The 11,705-nt window shown below is 42.0% G+C and overlaps 1 protein-coding gene across 1 annotated transcript in view; it reads left to right on the forward strand.

Annotated features, from left to right (window-relative positions):
• Positions 1-11,705, forward strand: part of PAPPA (pappalysin 1) — a 254,934-nt gene that overhangs the window by 150,288 nt on the left and 92,941 nt on the right. Inside the window, exon 10 of the mRNA XM_017856267.1 lies at positions 4,956-5,149. Coding sequence (XP_017711756.1) covers positions 4,956-5,149 — 194 coding nt within the window. The remainder of the gene's footprint in view (positions 1-4,955; positions 5,150-11,705) is intronic.

The following is an 11,705-nucleotide window of genomic DNA, read 5'->3' on the forward strand; positions in this document are numbered from 1 at the left end:
CGGCCGCCGGGTGCGGTGGCTCAAGCCTGTAATCCCAGCACTTTGGGAGGCCGAGACGGGTGGATCACGAGGTCAGGAGATCGAGACCATCCTGGCTAACACCGTGAAACCCCGTCTCTACTAAAAATACAAAAAACTAGCCGGGCGAGGTGTCGGGCGCCTGTAGTCCCAGCTACTCTGGAGGCTGAGGCAGGAGAATGGTGTAAACCTGGGAGGCGGAGCTTGCAGTGAGCTGAGATCTGGCCACCGGCCCCAGAGACAGAGCAAGACTCCGTTTCAAAAAAATAAATAAATAAAAGAACTCTTAACAATAGCGCTAACCTGAGCCTTTGCTTATACTTCAAGGTAAACTAATCTCATTTTCCTAAGATTTGGTCTTCCAAGCTTTCAAATGAGAATAATAATCTCTGTGTATCTTAAATAGTGTCCTGCAGACGTGCCTCAGAAACTCAGGGACATGGCATTTCACCTTGATGCCCCAGACAAATGAAAATAAAAGTCAACTGGTGGCAGTATCAACTATGTCTGTTCACTTACAGAAAGTCCATCTGCCTCAGGCTTTTGAAGCTGAACTCTTTTCTTCCAAAAGGAAAAGAAAGTTTCTGGCATATGAAATCTCAACTGGGGAAGACAGACTTTGCTAATGGCACCCCACCCACGTCAAGTCTCCTAGCTGGATAGAGCAGATTTCTAAATGTGTCACCACATGAAAGGGAATGAATCTGAAGTGAGGAATTCCCTGATGTGAGGGGAAGATGGCGTGGGATGGAGAAATCAGAGTGCCCAGTGCAATCCCACTATCAGCTAGTCACCACCTGGCTTACAGCTCCATTTCCTTCTCCCTAAGGCGCAGTCTAAAGAAAACAGTCAAAGAGTGCAGAGTTTAAACTATATTTGGATGAGAGTATATACATCGGGGATGCCAGATTTTGGTCATTCATTCATTCATTCAACAAACATTTATTGAAAGTGTATTATGTTTTCAGAATGTGTATGTGTATAAAAGTGTGTGCATGTGCACATGCATGTGTATGTCTGTGTATAATTTTCATAGTACCCCTCACAATGAAATGTACTGTATTATTATTATCAATGCCACCTAGCTACTACATGGAAGTTATTTGACCTTGGTATTGACTTCAGACTCTTTTCACTACAACCTGCTCAGCATCAAGCATAAAGTATTTAAGGAGCACCAAGTAAATTGATGTAATGAAAACAAGACCAGTTTGTTTTAATGTTTTGTTGTTGCTGTCTTTGTTTTTTCTGGCTGCACATTTGTATTCCATTCCTCACTCTGTTCTCTTCTGTGCTTGGGGCAAAGGGAGTAAAGAGGGAGAGAGAATTCCCCAGACACGGGCTGGCAGATGTAGCTGAAGGGCCCCCGGGACACTAGTAGCAACAGAAACTGAATAGCTGTGTCCAAGGATGTTATTTTAAAAAGGGACTCACAATAGCTTTGTCAGCAGAATCTTGGAAAGAAACTGCACCTTCTCTCTTTCTTTCTCTCTCTCTCCCTTGCTTTCTTTTTAACTCCATCTTTGTTTTCTGTCTTTTAACTCTTCCTTTACCTATCTACATATCATCTATCTACTTATCGACCTGCCTACATACCTGTTTACCTACCTATGTCTATTTCTACCTTTCCTCCATTCTCAGGTTCTGCTGACCTAGCAGACAAATTTATTGTGGTCTTAAACATAATCAGGAAGAAATTAGCCTTTAGAAGAACTAAAATCTAACCCCAATTCTGTCATTCTGAGAGGTTTTTTGCTAAGGAAATTAAGTTATTTTAGAGACTAGATCTTACCCTTATAGAAAATGTAATCTAACCCTATTTTTATTTATATTGGAGGAGAAGACAGTGATACCAAGAGTTAGGCACCCCTATGATCTTATTTCCAAGAGGCTGTTTTCGTCATTCTGTAGCTATGGCATGTAGGGGGAGGATTTCTCTGCTAGGTATAAAAAGGCCAGTCTTCTACTTCTTGCTCTGCTACCACCTGTCTCTGTGACCTGGAAGCAGATGCCTTCCTCCTCGAGCTCACAGTTTTCCATAGATAAAATGGATGAAGGGGCCAGCATTGTACCCACAGTCATCTGAAATCACTGCAACAATGCTGGGTAAACATCATTACCTCCATTTTTTTTCAGATGACAAAAATGAAGTTCAGAGACGTTGTTATTTTATTTATGTCATCTTTGTAGTGCTTATAGGAAGCAGAATTCAGATTTGTACCTACTTCTGCCTGATGTCAAAACCCTTGCTCTTTTCAGTTCTCTGTATTGAGTTTCTGAAGAGTATACTCTGGATTTATGGCTGGTCACTCTTGGATTGGGCCTAGGTTATATGGTATGTAGAGAGGCCACATTCACAAGAGGTTGGAGCTACTGAGAAGTGCTGAGCCTATATTCTTTCTATGGTTGAACTGCCATGAATGCTACTGGTCACTTATAACGAATTGATTTATTCTGTTTCTTTTGCTCGTTCTTTCTTTCTTTTTCTTTATCATTTTTTGTTTGTTTTTTTGTTTGTTTGAGACAGGGTCTTTCTCTGTCACCCAGGCTGGAGTGCAGTGGTGTGATCACTGTTCACTGCAACCCTGATCTACTGGGCTCAATAAATCCTCTCACCTCAGCCTCCTGAGTAGCTGAAACTACAGGTGTGCACCACTGTGCCCAGCTAACTTTTGTATGTTTTGGAGAGACGGGGTATCATCATGTTGCTCAGGCTCATCAGATTGCTCAAGCAATCTGCCTGCCTTGGCTCTCCCCAAAATGCTGGGATTACAGGCATGAGCCACTGTGCCCGGCCCTATTTGGGCTTCTTTAATAGTATTTCACTAGGTAAACTGTCACCAGAAATAAACAAGGGTTTTGCAGCTTGGAAGACGTTCAGCATTCTGCTGCCCCTGAATCCAATGACTTCTTTTCAGATACTCAACGTCATAGAAATCTGTCTTGTTTCTCCTTGGTGGGGGCTCTTTCTAGCTAGGGGAAAGTTGCTTGAAAGTGTTTCAAGTGAGCAGTGATTTCACAAGCTGATTTAATTCCTCCACTTAGAAGCAAATCGACCCCTTAAAAGAAGAGTATTTTTTTTCTCTCAATGATTATTCTAGGATGTACAAAGCACATTTATGTTCATTTCCTATTAGAGTTCTATGATTATCCTGAGAGGTTATCCTGGTTGGGACTATAATTTCTACATTATAGATTGGGGACAGGGGGCAGAGGCCAAGAAGTAAGTGAAGCCAGTTGTGCAAAGTTATACAGCTAATATAAGGGACAGAAACCAAACCCTGGTGTTTGGCCCTAAATTCAGTGCCCTCTCCAGAGGTCCACTCTATTATTTTGTGGAAGAATGTTCTAAATCAAACAGAAGCCTTAGGGTGACCATATATCCTGATTTGTCTGAGAGATTCAGATTTTCCCAGGATGTGTTCCTTTTGTTTGGACGTAATTTTTAATAGCACCACTGTCATTTTCAAAGTGCTGTAATTTGGATGATAAATTATATAGTAACCCTAAGACACTGGCTAGCAACTATATTTCAAGGAGCTCAGAATCTTTCAGAAGTCCTGCAACATGTAGACTTAATAGCAGCACAGTGTGATAAGTGTTAAGATAGAAATCTTTATAAAATAGGCACCCACACAGGAGGTGGTATTTAGCTTTGCCTAGAAAAGTTGGGAAAATAGCACAGAAGAGCTGGTGCTAGAATTAGTAAAAAGGTGGACAAGGTGATCTCTTTTGGATGGCCACATTGAGGTTTTTCCTTGTATTGTTCTGTGTTGAAATATCAAGAAACATGCATAGGTCATACCTACTTAGAAGGCATCCTACTGCTCGCTTTGTGCTTCTGATATCCTTGTCCTTGCAGCTAAGTGAGAATCATTGCAACCGGCTGCAGCTTTAAATCATTCCAAACAGAAGCCCTTGCTGTGGTTTAGATGACATGGGAGCTTGAGAATTCACTTGGTCTTTAACTGAAACTCCTAGGGTATCTGACAAGCCCTTAGAAGCCTATAGCATTAGACAGGAAGGGTTCTTGGCACCTCAATAGTGTAACCTCTTTCTCTGCTCTGATGGTTGAGCCCAGTGAGGCAAGGAGACTTGTTCAAAGTAACAGAGAAATTTGGTTTCAGATCTGGAATTGAAGCAAGTGTCACTTGCAAATCAGTTCATGTTTTAGTGCAAAACTGAAATCCTCTTTGGAGTTAAATAACCCCCATTTTGCATCTGTGAAGTTCTGTTGTGTCAGCTGCACTCAGAACTTGGAAAGTGAATGCCTGAGTTGGAGACCCAGATCAGGTATTAACATACTGTGTGATCTTGGGCAAGTTATTAAAGATGTATGGAATCTCAGTTTCCTCATCTGAAAGAATAATATTTTCCTCACAAAATTTTATGAGGAATATTTGGAGTAATGAAGGTGAAAGTGTTTGTGAACTTTCTATTACAGCATAGACACACAACATGAGGTCTACCTTCTTTACATATTTTAAATGTACAGTGCAATATCGTTAACTATAAGCACACTATTTTACAGTAGATTCCTATAACTTTTTCATATTGTGCAATTGAAACCATAAACCACTGAAAAGCAACTCTCCATTTCCTCCCCCTCCAAGACCCTGGAAACCACCATTTTACTTTCTACTTCTATGAGCTTCCCTACTTTAGATGCCACTTATACGTGGAATCATGCAGTATTTGTCCTTCTGCGACTGGATTATTTCCCTTAGCATGGTGACCTCAAGCTTCATCCATGTTGTTGCAGATGACAGAATTTCCCTCTTTTTTTAAAGACTGAGTAATAGTCCATCATGACTAATGATGATGGGCTTGACAGTGCCAACGGTTTTGGTGGTCTGATTCTACAGCTGCTGATGATAGCTGAGGCCAAAGAACAAATATTTATTTATTCTCTCCCCTTCTATGTCAATCTTCTGCAGATGAACCCAGCCGGTGCTATTTCCATGATGGTGATGGGGTATGTGAAGAGTTTGAACAAAAAACCAGCATTAAGGACTGTGGTGTCTACACGCCCCAGGGATTCCTGGATCAATGGGCATCCAATGCTTCAGTATCTCATCAAGACCAGCAGTGCCCAGGCTGGGTCATCATCGGACAGCCAGCAGCATCCCAGGTAAGATCCTAACCATGTGTGACATTTCCTGCAGACATTCAAAATCTCCGCTATGCCCCACAAGGCTACTCACTTCTAAGGCAGTGTCATTGGATGCGGCCACTTGAGCATATCTTTATTAAATGTACTGTTAGGGCTTCATGAATACCATTTGTAAAGGATTCGATCTGGAATTGTTAGGGCAGGGAACATTGTATGATGGGGTAATGACTGTCCTCCTATTTCCTTGCCTGTAATAACTAATATTTGGAGAAAGAACTCCATTTTGCATATACCATGTGTTTCAGTGAGGTAAGAATGAATTTATATTGGAAGTCCCACTTTTTAGGGGGTGCCAAGCTGTGTACTCCCTGATTTAACAGTAATTCTACAGTAATTTGCTATGTGGCCTTAGACTAGTTCCCCCACCTCTCTGGGCCCTATTTTTCTCCCACATCCTTAAAATAAAGAGTAGTTGAGCTTGTTGATCTCCAAGGGCCTTCCCAATTCTAAGCTGTGACTCATGCCTCAGTCCCCTAATGCACTATTTATGTGCCACATTTCTTCCCCAGGGGACTGACAGCTTAGTCCAGGGAGTGAGAGTTTTGGGGCCACCAGTGCTTGTATGATTCTAGAGATGGCCATGCTGTCCCGAGAGCCCCCTTTCCAATTATCCTGCCAAGGAAGCACCTGCCTTCCCCAAGACTCACATTTCTCGGAGGCATGACTCAGCGCTTCTGCTTGCCTGGCCTAGCGGCCTTTCAGAGACCAGCCTGCCTCCTGGCCTTGCAAATGGACTGCTATTCCCAGACATTCCTTTCTAATATTGCTTTCTTGATTTAGGTTCAGTGGGGTAGGCCTGGCTTCTAGATGAAAGAAAGATATGACCTTCCTCTGGGGTCCAGTGAAGAATCACTGGGTGAGGTACAGAATAGGACTACCTCATTTTTAGTTGTTGCATGTATTTGATTATTTCTTCATTCATTTTTTGTTTATGTTTACATTACTAAAGCCTTTATTCATTTGCATTTATTTTTGAATGCCCTCAGGAGAGTGGAAACAAATGGTAACATGGCATTTCCTGATGCTTAATATGTATAGTGCCAGCCTGCTGAATGAATGAATGAGTGCATGGATAGATGAATGGCTAGGGTTCATCCTCCCACTGTGCCACCTCTGTGCACTGTGCCACCTCTGTGCACTGTGCCACCTCTGTGCACTGTGCCACCTCTGTGCACTGTGCCACCTCTGTGCTTGGTGGAATCATCTGTGTGGTTGAGTTTATCATACTGAACTCTGAGGTATCTGTTTGTCTGTCTGGCTCCCCCATTAGGCTGCTGGTTCTTTGAGAATAAGTTTCAGTTTATTCATCTTTGTCCCCTCATCTTCAAGCACAGGCTAGATAGGTGCCCAGCAAATGTGTGTTTAATTGACTGTAGATACACATGCATACACACACATACATCCCATTGCCACATGCAAATGAACGACACTGACAGAAAACACTCAAACATCGCCTCTCTATCACATAGAATGTCCTGCTTCAGAAACAACAGGGCTGGGGCCAGCAAGAGAAACAGGAATTCCAAATTCAACACTAGCATCCAGTTCTTAGAAATGTTTTTAAAACAACCTTCAACCAAGAGAATTATTAACACACTCAGAACCTCCCATGAGCAAGAGTTGAGGTAGCAGCTGTGCTTAAAAATCACCCAAAGGTTATTGCGACTAATGTGAGAAAAGGAGAGAAAGAATTTTCCAGTCTTAGCATTTGAAAAGAAGCTTCATGGGGCAATTATTCCAATCTTGTAAGGAGGGGCTGTCAGGAATTACTGGTGATTATCTCTTCCTAAACAAAAATCCAATTTAAAAAATCATTATAAATACTAGCTCTTCGATCTACAAAGAGGAGATGAGGAAACAAAATCATCCTATTGAATTATTCATTGTAACCAATTTTATTTTAATGAAATCGACTAGGTTCCATTACTCTGGGCTTGGACATAATCTTTGTTACAAGGAGATTTCAGCTGTAACTAAATTTGCCATAATGAGATCAGCTCACTGGAGAATACAGGGTCAGGGGAGGGAATATGTGTGCAGGCTGGGTGCAGGGCCAGGCCGAGGGCAGCGGAACAAAAGTCTTCTGAATTTCTCATCTGAAAGCAAGTACCTAGAAGTCATTCACACACACACACACACCCTAACACCACCACACACAGGGGCACAGGCACATGCATACACATGTACATGGGCACACAGTCACACACACACAGACACACACACACACACACACACAGAGCCTGCATAATTAGAGGTAAGGGCTATTCCTGAAGTGCAAACGTACCTTCCTTCTAACAACAGAGAATGAGGAGGAAATATAATTGTGCCCTTCATTACCTTGTACAGTGATTAGAAGAGATTGGTGGTTAATTTTCACCCTGTCAGGGCTTCCAGTGAAGATGTTGATAGCTTGAGAGGAGGAGCTGGGAGGCTCTTAGAAGTCGGGCTTAGGAAGAAGATGGGAATTGTATCATGTGCTTCTCACTTTCCCCCCAGATGCTTATACTCTCCCGCTTCTCTCTCCCTCTCTGTCTCTCTCTCACACACACAGACACACACACACAAACACACATACACAAATTTACACACAAAGAGGCCCTGTAGGAGCATGGGAATACCAGAGCAGATAGAAGAGAATAGCAGGAAGGAAATAGTAGTTATCAAGGTCCACCAGGCACTGGACACATGTATGCACATTACAGCCAATCTCCGTGTCATTCTTCGAGGTAGGAATTGTTGTCTACCTTGGAGAAACTGAGGAACACAGCAGCTTCACTATAAGTTATATAATCCATAAGGGAAGAATCTAGGATTAGAAAAATCTCATGGAAGATGAGTGACAGTGGGCCGTTGGGAACATGAGGTCACATTCAAAAGTTGGAAGTGGCTGGATTCCTGGAAAACTTCACTGCAAAACAAGCAGAAAGACTCCTAGATGGATAAATCTCAGCGTTGAGTGTCACTCTGCAGACCTCATGAGGTACTTTAGTTCTCCTTGAGCAAACTTATAGTCACTGCCTATACCTTCAAATTCAGGCTGTTCCCATTCCCTGACAAGGTGGCTGTGTTCCATGATGCCCTGGAGTTCCTTAGGACACTCCATTAACTTAGGGAATGATGAAATAACCTAGTCGTTCCCATTTGCTCTTTACAATTCAGTTTGGTCCCACTTTCTATCTTTCCCTGATGCAATAAAAATGATAAACGCAGATGTTTATTGGAGTTATGTGCCTAGTTCTGTGCTAGAGCCTGTTGAAGACACCAAAGAACTGAAATACCCAGCCTCTGACCTAGTCACTGTACAAGAGTTAGGAGTGAGAATTCCATCAAAGGCACATTCTTATCACAATAAGTCTGCAGGATCTCTATGACTACTACAAAGAAACAGCATGCATTGTGCTATATGGCTTGAGAATATTGATTAAAAATTCAGTTTTGATGTTGTAAAAGCCTGCCATATTTAATGGTTTCCAGTGTTTCTCGTTCATTCTTTTCAAACAAGATTCCCAAATTTGGTTAAGGCAAAGCTAACCCTGAACATTGAGTCTCATATCCAAACCTTATCAGAAGTATCAAAACTTCCTGGTTGTGCAAATTGGGGTGAATATCCTATAATAAGAGACATTCTTTGGATATTTTGGCCATGCACCTTCCTGGCCCAGCTGGAATTAAGAAGTTCCTGGGACAGAAAAAAATGGAAATTAACCGAAAAAATCAAGTTATCTCTCTTCTGGGAACCTTAGAACCTGGTTTGGTTTAAGTGCTTGCAAAGATCTCGTATTGTTCTTATTTTGTCTCCATGTTTCACATTTCTCTAATGCTTTACACAAAAGGCTGCCAAAATGAGATGTTGATATTCCTTCCTTTTACCCCCACCCCCAGCATTTCTACCAAAGTCTGTTTCCTCCTATCCAAACATTTCCTCCTTTGTAGCGGCCTGAGTAGGAAATGGAAATACTAAGACTATCTGGAATTTACAGTGCTCTCTTAAGGGATTACAGACCTTCAGTCAACCAACCAATTTATTTGGTTAATCCTTTGAGGGTAAAACTTAGACTAAGCATTTCGAGGGCAGTAGTTTCAGGGCCAAAGTAAAGAAAACTTTTCAAAGAATGAGAACTATCCACAGTGGGATGGAGTGCCTTGTGATATAAGAAGTTCCCCATTATAAGACATTCAGGCTGGGCAGCTGACTGAACAGAAGATTCCTACACTAGAAGGCAGGTGAGACCTAGGTATGCCTCTTTTCTTTGTAATTTATTCTCTGTAATTTATTCCATTAACCCACGATTGGGTATATTAGTCCTTGACCACTTCATTTTGAGTTGCTATTATTATTCCCTGGCCCATTCATAATACTTCATGCTTCTACTAGAATACAAGCCAGGCTGGGCGCAGTGGCTCATGCCTGTAATCCCAGTGCTTTGGGAGGCTGAGGCTGGCAGATCACCTGAGGTCAGGAGTTCGAGGCCAGCCTGGCCAACACGGTGAAACCTCATCTCTACTAAAAATACAAAATTTAGTCGGTTGTGGTGTCAGGCACCTGTAATCCCAGCTGCTTGGGAAGCTGAGGCAGGAGAATTGCTTGAACCTGGGAGGTGGAGATTGCAGTGCGCTGAGACAGTGCCATTGCATTCCAACCTAGGTGACAAGAGGGAAATTCCATCTCAAAATAAATAAATAAATAAATAAATAAATAAATAAATAAATAAATAAATAAAATACAAACCATACTACGCCTTTGCGATATAACAATTTATGTATTAATTTATTTATTCACTTGATTGAACAGAAATATGTTTGAGTCCTGCACTGATGAATGTGAGAGAGAGCATGGCCGTTAATGAGGTGAAGTAGAAATCATGTAGAAATCATGCAGATCTGGCTCTGCTCTCTTAAATTCCGTTCTGACATGGAAACCTTGAGTAAGTTACTCTTCTGGGAATCTTAGTGTCCTATAGAAAATGAGAATGATAACATCTATGTGGTAGAAATTAAGATGAATGATGTCTACCTGGTAGAAATGAAGGATGCAGAGAAAGCACTCTGTGCTCGGTTTGTTCACTTGATGGGAAGTACAAATGTTAATTCCCTGTCTTGTTCGTGTCAGGTTTCCTTCTTTGCACTCCCCCCAAAGCTGGCTGTAGGGACCCACACATAACAGAAGCTCAGTCAACATTTTGTTGAATTAAACATAGTTGCATCAACAAATGTTTGCTACATACTCAGAACTGCAGCAGGCACTTTGAGAAGGTTCAAAGAAGTACTGGTTCTTTTTCTGCCTTCATAAAGCTTACCATGTCATCAGAAGGGTGTTTTCAACTAGAAATAGTAGACAAAGACCCAAGAGTGTAAGATTTAGAGGGAGTTTCCCTGAGGAAGAAACCACACTGCTATCAGCTTACTCAGCCAGTAGGGATTAGAGCCAGTGTGTAAGACAGAAAAGTCCTTTGCCCACTTTCAGAAGATCCTAAACAAATTATAAAAATAGCATTTGTCAACTTCTTCCAGGTTTTCCACCAAATTTCATGAATCCTACTAAAGCTACTACAAAAGTAGGAATCACTGTTCTCACTTTACAGATTAAGACACAAAGACTCAGAGAGCAGAGCAACTTGCTTCAGGGCTCAACTCTATAAGGGGCAGGACCAAGATGCAGGCCACTGTGTTCATAATACAGCTACAGGACCAGGCAGCTCAAGCCTGCTCCAATGACTGACACATGAGAACAAGCTAGAAGAGCTAGTGTCTTTTGCGTCTTTTAATATGTAGTATGCATTAAGACACACCGGGAAAGTGGGCATTCCCTCTCTCCAATGCCCAAAATACTGCCCTATAATTTTTGCCTGCTGCTTAGATCTCCAGGTTTTGGCACCCATTCTTTCACCCATTGCCCTTTCCGGAGAGTTTGCTAAAATGTGTGTATGGAAATAAAAGAGACACATAAGTGTTTTAAGTTGCCAACCCTTGCATGTAAAAATGATTTCTTTTTTTTTTTTTTTTTTTGAGACGGAGTCTCGCTCTGTCTCCCAGGCTGGGGTACAGTGGCCGGATCTCAGCTCACTGCAAGCTCCGCCTCCCGGGTTTACGCCATTCTCCTGCCTCAGCCTCCCGAGTAGCTGGGACTACAGGCGTCTGCCACCTCGCCCGGCTGGTTTTTTTGTATTTTTTTAGTAGAGACGGAGTTTCACCGTGTTAGCCAGGATAGTCTCGATCTCCTGACCTCGTGATCCACCCGTCTCGGCCTCCCAAAGTGCTGGGATTACAGGCGTGAGCCACCGCGCCCAGCCAAAAATGATTTCTTAAATTTTGGAATGTGTGCCTAATTATAGCAGGGATATGGGGAGAAAAATATAATAAATGCACAAATAGGAAGAAGAAACACAAAGAGGAAGAAGAAACTTCGTTCAATTTACAAGCTATGTGCTATACATAGGAAACCTTAAAATGTCAGTGAAAGAAAAGTGTAAAATGTGCATATTTTCTTTCTTTTTTTCTTTTTCTTTTTCTGTTT

Source organism: Rhinopithecus bieti, unplaced genomic scaffold, assembly GCF_001698545.2.
Source record: "Rhinopithecus bieti isolate Rb0 unplaced genomic scaffold, ASM169854v2 scaffold_42948, whole genome shotgun sequence".
Lineage (NCBI taxonomy): Eukaryota > Metazoa > Chordata > Mammalia > Primates > Cercopithecidae > Rhinopithecus > Rhinopithecus bieti.